Source organism: Hesperophylax consimilis, chromosome 24 (genome assembly GCF_061612785.1).
Source record: "Hesperophylax consimilis isolate HC1 chromosome 24, BYU_Hcon_1.0, whole genome shotgun sequence".
NCBI lineage: Eukaryota > Metazoa > Arthropoda > Insecta > Trichoptera > Limnephilidae > Hesperophylax > Hesperophylax consimilis.
Window position 1 is genome coordinate 15764124 of NC_142859.1, and position 21870 is coordinate 15785993.

At 33.2% G+C, this 21870-nt stretch overlaps 1 protein-coding gene across 1 annotated transcript in view; it reads left to right on the forward strand.

Annotated features, from left to right (window-relative positions):
- Nucleotides 1–21870, forward strand: part of LOC149411982 (chitinase-3-like protein 1) — a 92033-nt gene that overhangs the window by 49028 nt on the left and 21135 nt on the right. Inside the window, exon 4 of the mRNA XM_089646488.1 lies at nt 17700–17965. Within this exon, the coding sequence (XP_089502614.1) occupies nt 17700–17965 (266 nt within the window). The remainder of the gene's footprint in view (nt 1–17699; nt 17966–21870) is intronic.

Consider the following 21870-nt stretch of genomic DNA (forward strand, 5'->3'; position numbering starts at 1 on the left):
ATGGTGTGTCTCTTTGAAATATTATAAGTTTAAAAAAATTCCAATATTTTTATAAACGACTGTCTTTGTCCTTAGCTTTCTAAAAATACCCCATAGTATTAGATCTTGGTCGAGTTTTAGGCATGGCTTGTTCTCTGGTAGGAGCATTGGCACTATAAGCCTAGTGATACCATTACTAAAAATACAGATATACCGGCCTTACCTATATTGAGTTTTATTTTCTTTCTAAGTTTCATTCAAATTTAATTTTTGGGTACAGTATGAGAGGCGGTCCATAACGGGGACAGTCCATTCTTGTCATCGCGCTATTTAAAAAACGCAATTTGTATTGGAACGGTCATACGGACCGGTGTATAATAAAGTTACACGGCAACTCAGGAGATCGACAATTCAAAACACACTTTTTAAAAACGCAAAAAAGCTGGCCTATAAACTTATTATGATAACCTTGTAATATTATCAAAACCTAACCTAACTTATCCTGGTTTATTTTCATTACTTTCCATGACTTTATATCAATTTTCAAAAGACGGTTGAATTGCTATTTTCCTGAATTGCCCAGCTACCGAATGATATATCCATATAACGTTATTATTTTGTTGTTTATTGGTTTTATTTTAGTGGTCTGACGTACCGGTGCCCTTTCTAATGGACTTAACTGTATTGACTTATTTTTGTTGTTGTTTTTGATTTACTTAACTTTTAAAAAACTGTTGTGTTCCCACAAATAGTTCTCTAACTCGTCGTGGAAAGAGATTATAAATAATAGGTTCTTGTGTTTAAATCAGGGATTTATTAATACTTCGCATATTACATTGTGACTCGATAGTCGACTTAACTAGAAGCTGGTTAAATGGGATCTGGGAACAGTAAGTTTGTCTGGGAGCATTCTCACTGGCCCTGGCGACTACTGGCTACTAGCTGCCATCTTACGGACTTCCAAGCAAGCTCTTGGCACTGCCCTCTATGAGTGCATCTGTGAAGCTTTTAACTAACTCACTTCTCAACAAAAAAATAGCAAATATTGATTAACCACAATTTTCATTAATGTCACTAGGTCGTATGAGACCAATTTCAAATAAGAATATAACCGAATAAAAAATGTCGTCTTCAAGGCCATTGTTATTTGTGGTGTCCCGATAAATAATCACAATGATAATTCATCACATCTTTAAAAAGTTATATAAAGTCATGGAAAGTGATGAATCAAAAACTTTATTAATTGGGTTAAGTAGGTTAGGTTAAAAAAAATTATTTCATCGTTTCTAATAACTTTAGATCACTTTTTGAAAGTGTGTTGAATTGTCACTGTGTTGAGTTATCATGGAACCGAAAATTTAAAAGTTTGTTCTTATTAGTTCCGGGTGTTTTAGACAGTGGTTTGAATAGTAGAAAAATTCTGGGACGCCCGAGGATGACTTCATTCATTATCTATGCACCGAAATGTGATACGAAATTGAATAAAATTCGATATAATGTACTTTAATTATAGTAAAAATGTGGTACATAGTAGTGCGTAGTAGAAACAATCGGGGATACTCGAGGAAAACTCTATCCAGGAATGAGATCCAGATGAGAGTCGAATTAAAGTCAGAGTAATGTTTTAATAGTAACATTGAGAATTTCATGACACTATTTGAAGAGATTTATTGGAGAAGCCCGGGACGCCCGAAAAAGACATGACACGATCAAATTAATCCAATTCTTGTGTGTGGTAAAAAAAGTGTATGTTATGAACTAGGAAAATGATGAAGGAGAATGTATGACGTGAAAGCGAATGGTGGATAAGATCGGGGAAGCCCGAGAAATACATGGCACGATCAAGTATAACAAATACTTATGTATTGTAAAATAAGGTGTATGTAATCAACAAAATAAGGGGTATAAAAATAACGTATGACGTGGAAGTGAATGTGTAGTGTTTTGTGATTACTACACTTTTACTGAAGCTCAAGGCTCGTTAGGTGATTGAAACTATGATGGTTCGTCTTCAGATTTATTTCAATATAATGCTATTACAACCAAGCTGTACACTCTTAGTTTGGTAACGTGTGCTCGCTAGCAGGGTAAGTTTCCGTCTGGCGCGGCTCCGCGCAGCGCTCGTAGTTAACGCGACTGGATCGGAAGCCCTCGGCCTTTCCGAGCGGTTCCGAACCGACTGTTTAGTGTTGCTAGATACTGCAGAATGGTAGATGGGAGACGCCCGAGGAAGACATGGCATGATAAATGAAACAAATAATTAAAAATTAAACTTTTTCAATGCTTCACAATAATGTTATTGCCACCTTTAAAATGCACTCAGATTTCAGATAGGTATACTCAAAATTTTACTAAAAACCATCCATGATCCCGGGCAACGCCGGGTACACATCAGCTAGTAAATAATTCTAAGAAAATGTTGAATGGCCTTGTTCATCGTTCCCTGTGATTTTCTCAATAAGCGGCATGAATTAGCCATCCAACATGTTCATTATTTCTGGAACAATACTTTTATTTTTGTTCCTACTTTGTATGGGACCGCAGCACTGTGTTAAATTTTTTTTAATATTTAATATGATTCATATATGTAATAAAAATCATACCTGATTAACGAGCTCACTTATCATATAATATATTTTGTTCTAAAATCTGGTTCACATAAATTACCTTGTTTATTATCAGTAACGTTCCAAGCATTTAATTAGTTGAAATATGAATTTATCGCATTAGTTACCTAGCTGTAGTTTAAGCAAAACCACGTCCGAGCTCCGAGCTTCGTGAAAACACCGTGTGTCATCATAACTCATAATCCGCAAAAACTTTACACAGAATGTCAAACCGCCCCTTGGTAATCTAAAAACTTTTCCACCCCATGTGTCACCCCTAGTAACAAGTTGTTCGCTGGTGACATTGCTACGTCGCAAGACGGAATCCCATTGCTTACAGTCCGACAAGAAAGTGTAAAAAATTGCAGGACGTTGGAATCGTTGAAATAGCGACCAAGTTTGTTCAAAAGATATTTTTAAAAAGTATTTTGCTCTTCGTGAATATTTTTCACAGCAGACGGTGTTCATAAATTAGTGGTAGATACTTACTTCCTAGCTTTTTACTGGGTGGTTTTTAGAGTATTTTCTACTCCGGAACGTGATGGAATGTAGATAATAAATATTTTATTAATTTCATAAAATTTAATTATTATTATATTATTTTGTAGATAATCAAAGTAATGATACACCCTACACATATAATTCTGATATTTAACATGTTATTGGTATTAAAAAAATTACTGTGTTGCTTTCAATGCTACTTTACTAAGATGTCAAGAGATTTATAAATAAGTCGTGTTTTATTATATTTTTAACAGCAGTCTAATAGTGTTTTTAACATTAGCGCGCTCCTTCAATAATTTGTTTTTACAAATATCATCTCCCTTTCAAAATATATTAAGTAATCTTCTTCTTCTTTTTAAACGGTTATAACGGAACCTTGATTGTGGAATCACAATCCCCGTGACTTCTAGTTGGTTGTCGATCATCCTACATTAAGGTCAGCCGGCTGGGAATGTAGCCAACCTGGCACAGCATTTTGAATATCTTCATCGTCATCGAAGTGCTAGACTCCAAGCCGCTTCTTCTCCCGAATGAACAAATGTAATTCAGATAGAACCAATTCCAGGCTTTGCGGAAAACGGGAAGGTCGGGGATGATGGTACACTTCGTTTCAACTTTATTACTACAAAAACGACTATTTTCAAAATTGGACATGCACAATACAGGGTAATTAGGTTTTTAGTTTTGGGTTATTTAAATAAATTGTGCATATTTAGATTGAAAGGATGCCTTTCACCAAACGTCACCCCATACAAAAAAATTCACGCTGACGGCAAAAGATGGTTAGACGAGGGAATTTTGAATAAAATTGTAATTCTTGTATTTTTTAACATGTCCCCCGACGTAAATAGTTGTTTATTTATGTAATTAAGCTGGAACAAGGAATATTTCAATATTTTAAAATTTTGTCATTTAGAAGTCGCCTGTGTCCATAACAGCATCTCGCAAATACATGGCAAACATACACTTTGTTTTAAAATAAATAATTTGTTATAAATACTTGATATTTTCCATTGAATAAATAATCCTTTTTGACGCTTTCTGCCTAATCTCAAATACAACTGCTTTAATTATTTAAAAAATTTACAATTAGGTTTTTACATTCATTAGTGGGAACAGTTTGGACTTAATAAATAAAATCAAAGACTTAGACATACCTAGCAACAGTAAATTAGTGTCCTTTGACGTTATTAATCTTTTCCTAAGCATTAGGATGATTCAAATAAATTAGATAAAAATGGGATATACACTTTAGAGTGTAATGATTGTAACTCACAGTATGTAGGTATGACTACTAGAAATTTCAAAACCAGAATTAGGGAACACGAACTATGTTTAAAAAATAATTATTTTTCCGAGTTCGCTAATCATTTGATAGAGACAGGCCATAGCTTCAACCGGGATAAAACTAAGTTTAAACATTCTAACATTAATAAATATTTTAATTTGTGCGCATTAGAAACATTAGAAATCAACAAAATCCAAGCATTAATATAGTAAATAAAATAATAGCACCTTGCAAATCACCCCTATTGACATTGTTACCCGTTATGTTGACTCCTCCCTCCGTTTCCCTCTCAACACCCTCCCCCTCCCTCAAATCCCCTCCCACCAAAGAACCAAACTAAATAAAACCCCATATTTCTGCCCTTAAAAATTTGGTTTTAAAATCGGTGTCGTTATATTAACAAAAAAATATATTGTTTCATTTTATTAAATATCTACATTTTCTTGACGGACTGTACACTGTACATCCCCTAGTATGCACAAGTCTTTCTCGCAAAATATGAAAAGTTTTCGCATTGAAAGGATTATCACTTCACACAGAATTGTTTCATTATTATTTTATTACTGCACAGTTTTATACAACACGTTTCGTGCTAGTACAACGACACTTTGGAGGTTCTTTCGTGGGCAATGTTTTTCTTTCTAAGAACCAACTAAAAATGAGTGATAAATGTATAACTTGCGTCTGTTTGACCGAGTTTTTACACCCTTTGAGATGCAAATATCTTTTTAAAGGTTATAAAATATATATTTTAATAAATAAATATACATAGTTCAAAATATATAAATAATTTGTAGTTGAGGGTTCCATGATAACTCAACCCAGTGACAATTCAATACACTTTTAAAAAGTGATATAGTCATTAAAAACAATGAAATTTTTTTTTAACCTAACCTAACCTGCTTAACCCAGTCAATAAAGTTTTATTTTCATCACTTTCCATGACTTTATATAACTTTTTATCAATTATCATTGTGATGATTTATCCGGTCACCGTAGTTGAGGTATGATTTGAGATTTTTACGGCCAAAAATATTATTAAAGATTACACATCTGCCCTGATGATGGACACTGCAATCCTTTCCGAAATCTTGGCTAAAGAAGGAGGTAGCGCAACACGGCATAATATCCCAAAAAAATCACCATAATATATAGTTCTACAAACTTACCTCCGAACCTATTATAGCAAATATATCGTCAATCTTACAAATTTGTTAGATTGGCGCCCGGAACCCCACTAAGTTAAAAAAGTGTTATGCACTTTTTAAAAATTGTAAAAAAACTGATTATACAGAAAATTAAAAGCGCGTTCTCAAATTTATCTTAAAAAGCTGTACCCCGCCACGAGTTGCTGTGGCGCAGTCTGTCTCTACAAATTGAGAAACAATAGCGCGTATTGCTTTTACATCCAATAGATGGCGATTTTTTTTCTTATAAAGCATGTTTGTCCAATATGCGCTAAAAAAACCCTACCCTCAACTTAACCTAACTTAATCGATTAAACAATTAAAACTAGTTTAATTTATTCAGACACTATTCTAAAAAAAAAATTAAGACTTTGATCTTAAAACTTCTCACAGTTTCATAAAAGACGTAAGTGACAATTTAAAGATTTTTTTGTGGTCCTCACTGGGTCCTTACCCGTGCTGAGGCCCAGTAGAGATACAACATATAAGTAGGTATAGAAATAAAAAGGACTCAAAACTACTCAGGACTACAAACTGAAATAAAATTTAATTTAATTAAATGAAATACCGAGAAATAAAAATATATAAAATAATGTAATAAAAATAAAAAAATAAACGCAGTTATAAAAAAATATTGGCAATACGGACGTGGACGGACGTGGTGCAATTGTGTATTATGTATTACTTTAAGATTTAAAATTTTAGTAATATCGCAAACTATAATTGCCACCGTTTGAAATATTAAATTTAAAACGAAAATAATTACAATCCTTGCTGTCTTAATTCGGTGAATCAATAAGTAATGCTGGTAATAAACCGATCAATGTAATTCCCGGATTGAAAAGGGTTGTTGAATTTATTAGGGACGGTTTAGGGGTAGATACTCAATCAGAACACAATTAATACCGCGAAGCCATTCTAAACCAAGTGATAGATGATATTGTACTGGGCCGTAATCTATTCTCAAAACCTACACACTCGTAAATAGTTTCCATCTTCTAATTAAGTTCCTAAATTAAAAACACCCGATTTGAATAACGCGAAAATACGACGTATATTTAATAATGTAGTAACTAAAGAAAATGCGATGTATATTCAACATTGTAATAACTAAAGATAATTAAATAATAATCGCAATATCTTAAATTTAAAAAAAAAACACACTTTGTGATACACCACTTTTTATTGAATTAATTACTGACAGCCAACTAGATTTCGCTTGTCTCAAACTTCTTCAGGGCTATTATATTAACAGTTCATTGTTAATATAATAGCCCCGAGGAAGCTTGAGATAAGCGAAACCTGGTTGGCTGTCAGTTATTAATTGACTTTGAGTTAATAACTGACAGACAACCATGTTTCGCTTATCTCAAGCTTCATCTGGGCTATTACATCAACTGTTTTAATATGATAGCCCTGATGAAGCTTGAGATAAGCGAAGCCTGGTTGGCTGTCAGTTATTAATTCAATAAAATAGTTGTGTATTACAGAGTGTTTTTTTTATATAATATATAATGTCATACCCCAAAGGATTTGCGAAAAATTAAAGAATAATCGTAATATCATTTACAGACAAACGATTAATTATTCGATCCTTTTCAAATTAGATGATGAGATAAGGGTTATGTGATAACTCAACACAGTGACAATTCAACACACCAATAAAACGTGTTATAGTTATAATAATAATATTTATTCCAGGATTTGGGGAGGTATAAAGATGTGGAGATATAAAGTCATTAAAAGCGATGAAAAAACTAACCTACAAAATATATTTAATCTAGTTTTTGTTTCATCCCTTTTCATGACTTTACATAATTTTTTAACGGAATTATTTGACCACATGAGATTTAATATCTACATTTTCATATTGGTAAATACCCCATATATCGCCCTGGTGAAAGACGACCATTCAGAAAAGAAACGTTAGGTGTTTGATTTGTTTGTGTTTGGTGACAAGATCTGAATAGCCATGCCCCAACCTTGCTCTTCCTCAACTCCTTCCCTTACCTAATAATAATACCCTTGAATCGATCTGTCATTCAATTATTTAGGTGCATTTATCTTATAACCCATTCCGTATACCTATACATGTAAATCGGTAATTCCTAATTATATCTAAATCTATGAGATCACGTGGAATTACTGAGAAATCCCTTCGTTCAATCAATTACCTTACATTTATAAATGAATAAATCCGATAAACGAAGTTTTAAGCACTAGGTTGGTCTTCAATAGTAAATTTATTTATTTATTATTTTCTTCTTCTTTGTGAGCTATCTGGCATCCAGACTTCAACCAGGGATCCATTTTTTTTGTGTAAACTGAAAAAAAGTGCGGGATCAGTGAAACTTTGACTTCCTCAATTGGGATATGTTATGTGAATCTGAAGGGAGTGTGGAAGAGCTTGATGGGGAAGAAGAAGTTTGAAAAGTCCCTGGATTTTCAGATGTAGTCACAAAACACCGCTGAAGTAATTTCAGGCGATGTTTCAATTTTGAATGGTGGTCTTTGATGAGAGCGATGCTGAGGAGATCTGTCACTCTCAGACGCACATGCAACCTCTGAAACAGGAGCAAAGGATCTTAACCGCTCGGTTACAGAAGTCGTCATGACTAACGATTTTATAATTTTTTATTTAGGCTTATTTTATTATGGCTTCTGGCGTCCAGCTTTGGGCGTACGCCACCCTAAAATATTCACAGTTATAACGATTCTTGACGGAATTCACCCTTCCGAATCTAGAATTTCTCTAATTCGATCTAATGAGCGAGACATGATGCTATTTTGTCCAATTCCCATAAGGATCGTCATTCCATATGGAATCGGGATGAAAAAAATGACGTTTTCTATATTGGTATCGATTTTCGTACGGTTTAAGATGGCGTCTATTGTGCCACAATGAATGACATTGGAAACGTTGCATGTTTACTTGTTTTTTTATTTATTAAAGCCCCTTTTGAGATCTTTTACATATGAATTTTAAACATTATACATAACTCAACTGCCTCAGTAACAACAAGTTGTATTTGTGTAGTGATAAATTGAAAATGTCCACTGACTCGGTATAATTACTTCCCTCCATTAATATTATGGGCAAAGGGGGATACGTATGGTAGTTAGTCCCAGAAATTCTGCACTGAAAGAAATCTCCACTTCAAATATTGCGTAGTGGAATCCGAAAGCTTATCAATGCAATCAATTCTGAGCCATCAGATACATTTTTAGAATTTTATATAAAAATACCAAGTCAGTGAATATCCTTCTGTCTGTTAAATTAAGAATATTCATATGTTTTAAAATGGTTCAACAAACTTGCTGTTAAATTATGCTTAAAATATTGATAAACATACAATAATGTATGTTTATTACACTGATTGTAGACATGCATGAAATTTTTCTCTTTTCCAACCAAGAACGCCATCCAATGATAATAGATTGTTTACGTACCTTTATTAGCTATAGTAGATATCGACTAGTTCCACTTCAAAATGTAGATTGCGACGATAATGTCGACAATCTCTAATCTATTTAAATTCTTTCTATTTCGCAAGGTTATTCCATTGCCTCTTTGTGCGATGGCTTTTTGTTACAAAGTCCTTGGCGAGATCCCACGTGTACTAACGTTGATACGTGAAAACAAAATATAACATGCAATATGCATCCTACGTATAATATAAATTATAATATCTGTTATTTTGCAAGGTGGACGTCGTTTGTGATAGACGAAAACGTGTCTGAACGTAAATCGAGCCAATCGGAAGCCATGTACGCATTCGTTACAAGTCTCTCTACACGAGTATATGAATACCGTAGTCAAATTGAACGTTTCCATGTAAAATATTGTCATCATTAGTTCGCATGTTAAAAATGTACTATAAACTCGCAGTACAAACGGTAACTTGGTAAATCTATATCGCATAAATAACCCAAAAATTTACGTACAATTCCAGCGTGATCGCACATATTTCGATAAAAAAAATTTTTTACAGTTTTTGCCATATTTATCGACAACTAAAGAGTTAAGAAACTTTTGGAACCGGGTTTACGCCTCAACACAATTTAAAAGACATTAAACAGCTGATATTAACCCTTTAGTGGCCGATTTTTTTATTTGACCTAAAAAGATACATCTTCAGAATTTTCTTCGAAAAAAGAAGCTCTAATCAAAAAATTATAGAACAATATCGATTCCAAATGCGATGCAAATTCACCCGTATTCCAATTTTCCTACGACTAACATACTATTTTTACTCGTTTCCATCTTATTGTGTATTTCAATAACATTATTGGCGATCACTAAACGTCACTGAGAAACAGCCATTTACTTTCCTTTTTCTTCCGCCAAGCTATAATTTTAACAGTCCAAAAACTAATACATTGTCTTATTTTATTACATTAAAAATGAACTTTTTTCAATTTCACAGGTAATTTTTTTTGGAAAGCGATGCATCCTGGTGTTAACCATATTCATGTCAACTCTGGTGGCGATATGTCCACCCTTTGACGTTCTTTAGCCAAGATGTATTCCATCTACCAATTATATTTTTTCAGATCAATTCTCAATCGAATTAAATATTTCAAAGACCCAATCATGTGTCATTACATCTAAAAGGGATCTAAATGACAATAAAGTCTCCCACAATGGAAGCAATCTTCCCAACATGTCTTTCATTAATACGCTTGGTGTAACTCTAAGTGATCAGCTCAGATACGGGGGCTCCATCAAAGCCAAGTTAAGTCAATTTAGCCTCTCAGAATCTGGGCGAATCGTACAGTCCGTTAATACTGCAATTACTAGGTGCACTGTAAAAATACAAGATTCGAAAAATTTTCTTGTGAATCGATAATTGGAAGAAAAAGTTAAATTAATAATAAAGCACACCAAGTTAATTGATGAAATGTAGATCTCCAAGACGACTGAAAAATATTTTGGATTTCACAATACTTGGATTAAAGCACAACTTGAATGGGATTCTCACAGAACTTGAAAATTAACTTTTAAATTTGATGATTCTTCGAATTCTGTGAAACATCTTTACAATAATCAATCAGTATATTAGCTTCAATCGGTTATTGTTGGTTATAAAATGAGTGCAATAGAAAAATAATAATATATGTATTAGTACATCTCTGTAGTCCTTCACCAAGATATTAGTATTGTTAGACTCGCTCATTTCAATCTTAAATATATTTTATGAGATTAACCAGTAAAACAAATTTATTTTATTGTGATCACTAAAAGGTAAGCAATAAATTTTAAAAAAATTGGTAGCTCCACACAGGAAGGCCTGAGGAAATTCATGTCAATGTTTGGGAATGCTGTGTGGATGGTTTTTTAAGGAAATGAAGGAGAGGAAAATTTGGTAGGAAACAGGTACGATGTATGAATCAACCCCTCCTACTGCCGAGCAAGGCAAAGAGATTTCTGCTGGAGAGGTCAAAAGGTCTCCCTCAACCAGTGTCTCCCAATGCCGCCAAGCAGTAGGTAGGCAGATACATCCGTCGCCAAGACCTAGTCAAGCTTCAGCCCCCATGAATCCGGTCACCCCTGCTAAGTTATCAAATATAGCGAAGTCTTGGAGCGACCTATAGTAGAGGTGTTGGTTATCCAATAAAGGGATGATATAGCGGTGGTACCCATACCCGCTTCCCTAATTGAATTTAACATTTACCTACCCACTAAAATTTAAGTTGAAATGATTTTAATCACTTATGAAAGATCACATTTCTTCTAGTTTCCACTCAGGAAGAAATCGCAAATAAAACTTTTCAAATTCAATTGAAAACGTTTTAAATCTTCGGGAATTAAACTCTTGAATTCTAAAACCAAAACACTTACCACTTTGCCACGGAGCTAAATAAACGTGTTGAAGATGACAGGATTCTTGGAAGTTATTTTCACGATATAAATAAATTTAATACATTGTTTACAAGATAGAAAAACGTCTCCTTCACGTGTAATAATACTTAAATCGGCAAATGATTTGATATTATCATCTATCAAGTTATTGATATTCATGTAAATAATTCCTGATATATGAATCATTATCTTTCGGAAGTACGTTGTACCGACTAGTTAAGCGGTTTTTCAGTTCAATTAAGTGACGCATGTTATCATCGCGTTGATTTTTTATAATCTTTGATTAATCATCAATACAACAACATAACCTGACCTATATTAATTTCAAAAATTCATGTAATATATTATGTATTATAGATGTTTACACAATCGTTTTCATTTGATTATGTTAAAATGGAGATACCAATCACACTTTTGTTTGTTTAACTTGGTTGGATAATTTTTTTAAACAAGCCATTTTATTCAAACGTTATTTTTGTCGCATGAAGAAATAGTATTTCACCGAGTCCTCATTTTTTAAAATGCAAATTTGGTATTCCCAATTTGGGAATGCTCTAAAGGTGAAGGGAGTGAAGAGGGGGAGAATATAGGGAAGAAGGCAGTTGGGAATCTTCCTTTTTTGTAACAAATAGAGATAATGATATCCTCACTGGGATCTCTCATGCTGAGGATTTCATTTACATGTTATTAAAATTTAGTAGTATGGATAATATGAAGCAATTTTAAATATACAGGGTTTTCCAATAAGAGGTGTTATTTTGATATTCAAAGAAAAATGCCATTTTTTAATATAAATGATCAAATGTTTATTTCATTATAAAGAAGAAGGTATGTCGTTAATAGTGAAAAATAACATCAGTCAAATGACCACTACGACCACGCCTACAGGATCATATCCTTTTCATGAAATTTTCCATAACCAAATCGCAAAGTGGCTGCCTTATGTCCTCTATAGCAGTGCTCCGCAACCGGTGTGCCGTGGCACACTGGTGTGCCGTGAGCCGGATACAGGTGTGCCGCGGTCAAATTCAATGTATTTGACATTTTACAATATTACGTATTTAATACACAATGGCAAAATATTTTTCATAATATTGTCTATTTTTGATTGTCTGCCGATACTGTTAAAAGACGTATTCACAATATATTAGGAACACTGAGTAGAAAACTGTTATTTGCTGAAAAATTTGCGCTTCAGATGGACGAAACAACCGATATTAAAAATAAATTACAGTTGATAGCTATTGTACGTTTCGTTAACGAGGATTTTATTAAAGAACATTATTTATTTTGTAAGGAGGTTCAAAACAAACTACCGGTTAATAAATTTTTCAAGTAACCGATGATTTATTCAAAATATATAATATTAAATGGAGCAATTGCATTGCTGTTTGCACGGATGGCGCTACGGCAATGACGGGTAGGAAAAAGGGTTTTGTCTCTTGTGTAAAATAAAAAAAAAATCCAACGTTACAATTTACACACTGCTGCATACATCGCGAAGCATTGATGGTCAAAAATTTACCGGAGGAACTTATGAACACGATGAATGAATGTATTAAAATCGTAAACATAATTAAATCAAGAGCCCTAAACTCGCGAATCTTTGGAATACTCTGTGCAGAAATGGGAGTCGAATATGAATCCTTATTGTTTTATACTGAAATTCGTTGGCTATCCCGAGGCAAAGTTTTGGCTAGATTATTTGAGCTTCGTCACGAGGTGCGTGAGTTTCTTTTAAATCAAAATATGCCCGAACTATAACAGCACCTCGATGATAATTACTGGATAGCCAAACTTGCATACATGGCTGATATATTCGAGCATTTGAATGAACTTAATAACGAACTATGGCAGAAAGAGTTGCAAAAAGGATGTTTGGAAATGTACAAAAGGACCAAATATAGTACAATTGAAAACAAACAATTAACTGTGGATCTGGTCCAACAACATTTAAGTATGCTTCGGCAGAAATTTAACATTTAAGTATGCTTCATCAGAAATTTGGTCAATATTTTTATTCCATTAATACGGAAAAATACGATTGGATTCGAAATTCTTTTGCAACCAATGCAATAAATTCTACAGAAGCACTGCCTCTGCAAATTCGAGACGAATTTACAGATTTAAATAATGACATGACATTCAAACTTCACTTCTCCGAAGATCCATTAGATGTTTTCTGGATTTACGTTAAAAAAGAATATCCTCGATTTCCGTCAAAGCATTCCATTTTCAACGACATATTTATGTGAGCAAAGTTTTTCAACGCTTGTATTAATTAAAAATGATAATCGATCATGCTTAAAAGGTCTTGACCAAGAACTTCGGGTTGCGCTGTCAAAAATCGAGCCGAATATAAAACTTTAGTGTTAATTGAAACAAGCGCAGGTTAATTTAACAATTAATCGCTCCTTAATTTATTATTATTTTATAATAATTATTAAGATTGCGTAAAAATAAATATGTTATAGTTATATGTATGTATATATACTTTTCAAATAAAAAACAAGAAATTATTTTGAAATTTGTGTATCAATTTAAAACCTATATATTTTAGCTTTCGGTGTGCCGCGGAATTCTAGGAAGAAATTTGGTGTGTCGTAGGTGAGAAAAGGTTGCGGAGCACTGCTCTATAGCCTCACGAATTCCACCTTTGAGGTCTTGAATCGACGCTGGGCTGTTGGCAAAGACCTTTTCTTTCAATGGCCCCAAAGGAATAAGTCACAAGTGTTAAATCACAAGATCTCGGTGGCCAATTGTGATCACCTCTTCGAGAGATAACACGGTCCGGAAACTTTTCCCGTAAAATATCAATGGTTTCGTTGCTTGTGTGGCACGTAGCGCCGTCTTGTTGAAAGTAAACGTTGTCCAGATTAATACCATCCAATTCCGGCCATAAAAAATCATTAATCATCTCTCGATAGCTCTTTGAATATCAAAATAACACCTCTTATTCTGATTATTTGACGGCCGGCATAGTCCAGTGGTAACGCATTGGACTGCCATTCCGAAGGTCGCGGGTTCGAACCCGGCGTGCGCAAATAAATTTTATTTGATTAATTTGTGTTATTTCACAATTAATTAATTAAAATAATATAGAGTATATTTGCGGCACGTTCCAGAGTGGAAGATACTACCAGTATCGCCCTGGTGTAAGACCACCATTCAGAATTGAAACGTTGCTCCAAATGGCTTTAGCCGTGTTTAGTGACTAGATCTGAATAGCCAGGTACTTCTCCACCTTCCTCTTTCCCTTCCCCACTTACCTTCAGCCTCACAACATCCCCCAATTGGGGATGCCACAGTCTCACTGGCTCCAGACGGGAGCAGTTGGGACTCTTGTGAGGTATTCACTATAATTTTTTTTTTTTTTAAAACCGTGTATTATTAAATAGAGTGTTTTTTTCTGGAATATATTACATGGTGTTTTTAGTGCAGTTGAGTGAATAGATATATTTTCTATTTCTGATCTCCCTATGTTTTGTATCCAGCTTTTTATTTGAGTTTTAAATGTTATAATATTGTTGTGAATTTTGAATGAGAGTGGGATTGTGTTATATTGTTTAATACCATAGTTTAAGAAGCTTGTTTGCTTTAATGTTTTATTTGTAGTTGCTTATTCAGATCTGTTAACCAAACAAGACAATAGCCATTTTACTTAACATTTCGACTCTGAAAGGTTGTCTTTAACCAGGTATCTGCTACTCTGGAACGGATGCAAATATGTATTTTGTCATGTAAACAAATAAATCTTCACCATTAATAAGTACATAATTCGCCATTTAAGGCGATGCACTACTTCGTGAAACATTTAGAAGTGAGCCGCTATCAATAATACACCTTATTTAGATGGCAATAAAGTTTGAATTTCCGCTTAACACCATTCGCCTGTTTTGAATTATGCAAGAAAAAAACATCGCCAAAAAAATCATTTATTTTATTTTATTATATTATTTTGGGATTATAAAAATACACTCGATTATTTCTAAGGCCAAGGATGGGTTCTACTCGCAGTATTTAAATAAAACATTTCTAAGGGATTAAATTTTAAAACCAAAGAAAACACATGATTTTGCATTACTTCGTAGTGCATCCCCTTAAATGAAATCTCCGAATATATTCTACTACTCTGAAACGGGGAGCAAATATGTACTTCTTCACATAAAGAAATAAGTCTTCAATATTAATAGATAATTTAGTTCGCTATTACAAGCATCTCCGAATATATTTCAATATCCTCCGTTCCATATTCAAATTTACTTAAGAATTTACCTCTATAATATATCATAACATTATATTGATATTTTGTTACGAATTTCCCGAACGTTTCCAATTGAAAAAATGTAATTAATGTTTGATTTTGGTAAGTACCAGGGGCGTGCCATTCATAGAAGGTGATTATTTATATTTTTTTTGCAGAAACAACGATATATTTAATCACTAACCATAATCGTGAAATAATAAACGAAAATAGCAAAGGCAATATTTTTATTCCTTAAATTATACTGGGTTAATAACCTAACCTAGAAAATATTTCAATTACGTTTTAATTTTTTTGAAACCAGAAATCGTTCTTCACATTAGACCTACGTTTTCATGGGTAAGATTCTCTACTAGCAAGCTGGAGGTCACGTGTTCCAATTCGGCGTGCGCAAGAAAATTTTATTTGATTAATTTGTGTTATTTCACAAATTATTCCCTAAAAATATTACATAGCATATTTGCCATATGTTTTAGTATCGCCGTGGTGTAAGACCACCATTTAAAGGTGAATTGTTGCTCAAATGACTTATCTCCTTCCCTTCCCTAAAAACTTCAAACTCACAACATACCTCAATTGGGGATGCCATAGTCTCTCAGTTGGTACTCTTGTGCGGTTTCACATTAAAAAGACTGCAATAATTTTTCTTATTTTATTCCGATATGTTTATTTCAGAATTTTTCACGAAAAATTTAAATAATGTCGAGTTTTAATATTATTCTATCATTGTTTTAAGCAACTGTAATAGTTTCTAGTTCGTACGACTTGGTAGAAAAATTATTCGAATTTAAGCTAAAATGATCAATTTGACTGTCAAATTAAAAAATTCTTAAACTATATATCATACGCTGACCCAGTGTATATCATATTATGTGTGTGTTTTTAAATCAGTGTAGGAATTTTTATAAGTATTTAAAATAGTTCACAAACATTTATTTTTATGTGGTGATAACACTAGTAAACATTTAAAAACGTTTGAAGCATTTTGTGTACAACTCTAAATAATATTATATTCACCTGAATTTTTCTAAGCCATCAAAAAGTGCTCACAAGAAAAAATATTATGCTTATAAGGCACGCCTCTGGAATTTTTTCTTGTAATATTTTTGTAAATTGAATTCCAGGAATTGATTTATGATAAATATAGTTAAAAAGCACTGATGCAGAAATCAAATTTTCCACATCAGTGGAAGAAGCAATTTTTGTTTAATTAAGACGAATAATATGAAAATAAACAAAGATAACGCTTTATTTACGAGAACGCATTCTTGGAAAAATCTTTGAAAACAAAAAAATTTACAAATGTTTCGATAAAAAATAAAGAACAGTAAGTAGTTACCTACCCATTTCTAAGAAATCTTCACTGTAAATCTACGTGACTAAATGAGATGAAAACTGATTGGGATGGTTTTGTTGCTGCTTTGTGCAAGTGGTCCAATGCGTCTGGTTCTGAACCGGTATTAATGATGGTAGTAGGACTAAATAAAATTTGTCAGGTCTTTCGTAAGCTGGGAAAAATTGTCTTTCTTTATAAAAAGACAAAAAAAATTATTTCAAGAGTTTGAGATAAGGGTGCAAAAGAATTTCCATAAACATCAGATATTCAATAATACAGTGAAGGAATTTGATCTTTACACCTATATAGGTTGCCATCGATTCCATCCGGCGAGCCAAAATAGATGTACACTATATATAAAATGTAAAATTAAACTAAATAATATTTACTTAAAAAAATAAAAATAAATCATCAAAAACGCGGCCGACTTCACCACGCAGTACGGCTTCGACCACTTATACAAGATTACTCATTATTCGTTTTTTACCAACGATGCTTTACATTCACCAAGAACGCGTCCGACTTCATGTTGAAGTTTGAAGTTCAGTTTCGTCCTCATTCTATAAGATCTTATAGGTTCCGGTATCTTCTCCAAGAACGTCATTGACTCCATGCAGAAGCACTAACTTCTTCAATCCCTTCTATAATTTATAATTTGCTTTTCATTCTCAGGTTGCCAATGACCCCACCCTGCGCGCCAAATTCGCCAAGAACGCCGCCGAATTCACCGTGCAGTACGGCTTCGACGGGTTCGACCTCGACTGGGAGTATCCCGGGCAGCGCGACACGGTCGCCGGCTCTGCTGATATTTCAGCGCACGCCCTTCTGCTGCAGGCCATGCGACAGGAGTTCGACAAACGGGGCCTACTGCTCACTGCAGCAGTAGCGTCTGTCAAGAGCTCGGCTCAGCTGAGTTATGATATCCCAGCTCTGGGCAAGTAAGTACCTAACAAGTATTTTTCGTTTTAATTCTCATGGTGACATTTTATTTCAACTGGAGAAGACCCTTGAAAAATCACGCCAAATTATAATTGTAGGTTTTATGAAGCTGAAAGTATTATTCATAAAAAAATCTTTGCTTCATGATCATTGCCTTTACAAAAAAGAATGTATCTATCAAATGTTAGTAAACTTGAAAAATTACGACATTTATCCAAAAACATTATAAAAATACAAGACACGTTATGTTTATACTAGCACCGTTTATGAAAAGGACACAGCCTTTCAATATGTATTAGTCTACAGTATTAATCTTACGCTCGTAACGGCAGCCCGCACGGTACTGTCTTCGCGCTCCCGTTACACCGCAACGTAACACTTTCATGACGGTAGAAGAGTTGTTAAATACGCTAAAAAATGAAGTTCAAAAAATACAAACCGTTAAAGACTCGAAAACTAAAACAAATATCGAAAAAATTATTATTGATCTTGACAATGAAGTGAAATCTGAAATATTAAAAATGCAACAACAAATAATTCAACTACAAGACAAACTTATCGAAAAAAACGACCAACTGGTGGGAAACTTTGAAAAAATAATGAAAAGCGCATCAACACCATCCTATGCACAGGTATTATCAACAACCAAAGTCACTCCTCGAGAAGAAGAGAGATTCTCAATCATCATTTCGTCGACCAAAAATAATGCTAAAGCAGAAGAAATTGAAAAGATAATAAAAAAAGAAATAAATTTAAGCAACATAAAGATAGGAATAAATGGTTTGAGAAAAACAAAAGAAGAAAAAATAATAATATCATGCCCAAAAAAGGAATATGCAAATACCTTAACCGCCGAAATAAAAAAACTGAATACCGATTTGGTGGTAAATGAAATTCAAAAGAAAAGACCAAAAATAATAATAAAAGGATTAAAATCCAATCTTACTGAAGACGAAATAGTTTGCGGAATAATTACCCAGAACGAAGGAATTGAAGATGTTTACAAGGAAAGTGAAGACAACAAAATCACACTTATAACGGAGATAAAAAACACAAACATAAACGAAAAGCAGCGCCAGTTCACTAGCTACATCATGGAAACTAGTGGCAAAATGCGAAAAAGTCTCCTTGCACTCGGTAAACTAAATATACAGTTTCAACGAGTAAAAATTGAAGATTGCGATCCACTGACTCAATGTTTTCATTGCTGTATGTTCATGCATACGGCTAAAAGATGCCTACACCGAACCAGCCCTCCAATTTGCCCACACTGCATGGGCGATCACATCCTTTCAAAATGTCCGGGAAGAGAAAAAACAGTACCAGCATGTGTAAACTGCACCAGACAAAATTCTAAATATGGAGAAAAAAACACCACGGACCACGCAGCCAACAGTATTAGGTGCAACTATAGAAACAAAATGCTGAAAATTGCGAGGGATCGCATCGATTACGACTAATGATGCATATTATTAATTACAAGTGTAACGAAAACCTAAATAATATGCACAATATTTCAAAAAAATATTACGAAAAGCTCGCCCGCAAAGTGTTAACACGCAGTGATAATGTACAAGCAAACACATATAATATTATAATTGCAAATGTGAAGTGTATTCCCAGCGCCAACATTATTGTTAATTTTATTACTACCTCAAAATGAACGACTTTATAATAAACGCAATAGATAATTCATATAAAATAGACGAAAGGATTTTTGACACGGTAAATAATACAAACGATTTTATAGATATAAAACCTACAGCCAGCCTAATAATAATACACATGAACGTTAGATCTTTGGAAAAAAATTTCGAAGAATTTCTAATAACTATTAAACAATTAAATAGACTTGACTGTATAATACTATCAGAAACGCATTCATCGAGTGAAATTAATTATAATATACCGGGTTACTCGTACTATGCAACAAAATATAAAATTAACAGAAATAGCGGCGTCGCCATATTTGTATCAAATATTTACGCTGTCACAAGTGTAAATGAAATAATGGTGAATAATGTCAATTTATTAAACTTGGAGATAAATTTTATGAATTATTCATTTAATATCATTGCTATTTATCGGACACACTCTTCTGCTATAACCACATACATAGAAGAATTAAAAAAAATATTACAACATCATAGAAACAAAAAAACAATACTCATCGGAGATATTAACTTAAATATCGCTAATGACTACTCCTCTAACGATAAAGATAACTATTTAAATATGTTAGCAGAATTAAATTACATTTCATGTATAAATTCATACACCAGAAATATTATCGGTCAACGACCATCTTGTATCGATCACATATTCACAAACACCAAAGATATACAAAATATATCATCTGCGGTAATTAAAACATCTGTAACGGATCATTTTGCATGTATATTTAAATATGACTACAAACATCAAAACCTCTCATTACCAACCACAACGGCCGTTAATAATACTGATAAATACAACTATAGTATTAATATAAATTCTCTCACTAAAATATTAAGTAACGAAAAAGAATGGCAAGAAATATATCAATGTAACGATGAAGAAGAATGCTGCAAAATATTTGATAAAAAACTGAGTTTTCACATAAATGCTTGTAGAAATATTAAATCTAAAAAAACATCTTCAAAACTAAAGCCAATCAAACCATGGATAACTCACGGATTAATCATCTCAATTAGACACAAAGAAACACTCTACAAACAATATACAAAACAACCGGAAAATATAACATTACAAAAACATTTCAAAGCTTATAAAAAAAAACTTACATATCTAATAAAAAACACAAAGGATGACTACTACAAACAAAAACTTGAATTATCTGGAAATGACAGTAAAAGGATTTGGTCCATCATAAATGAAATTGTCGATAAAAAACATTTAAAAAATAAAACAATCAACAATGTAAATCATAATGATTCAAAAATCTGCTGTAAAGATAAACCTCTAGAAGCCGCAAATGTATTTAACAATTTTTTTGCTAATGTAGGAAAAAACCTCGCTAAAAAAATCCAACAAGGCCTTACCCCAAATGACCCAAATACTACAGTAAATAATGAGCATAAATTTGAATTATTTCAACCAACAACACCAGAAGAAATTGAACAAATTATTACAGGTATGAAAGGAGGTTCTGCCCCTGGTTTTGATGGGGTCACAATACAAACACTGAAATGTATAAAATCACAAGTATCAAAACCATTAACTCATATAATCAATACAAGTTTTCAAAGCGGAGTTTTTCCATCCATGTACAAACAATCTGTAATTATACCAATATTTAAAACCGGCAATCCGGAAGAACCAACAAATTACCGCCCTATTTCTTTACTATCAAACATTGCAAAAATATTTGAAAAAATTGCCAAAAAAAGAATAACTCAGTTCATAAAGATTAATAATATAATTCACGAAAATCAGTTTGGATTCATGGAAAACAAAAGCACAAAAGACGCCATTGCTAAATTATCTAGTACCATACAAGACGCTTTAGACAAATCATTAAAATGTGTTGGTATTTTTGTTGATCTTCAAAAAGCCTTCGACAGCATATCTCATGTCAAACTAATACAAAAATTAAAGATCGTAGGTTTTAATGACACAGCATTAAGTTGGCTAAAAAGTTATCTTCACCAAAGAACACAAGTTGTAAAAATTAATCACGCATCTAGTCTACCACTCACAAGTGATTTTGGGATACCACAAGGTACTGTTTTGGGTCCTTTACTTTTTATCATGTACGTAAACGATATTTTCAAACAAAACCTCAGTGGAACAGTTATATCTTACGCAGATGATACAATTATCATAATTAAGGGTAATGACTGGAAAATTGTAAATGAAAATGCAAATAATGACATCCAAATCCTAAAAAACTGGTTCGATACAA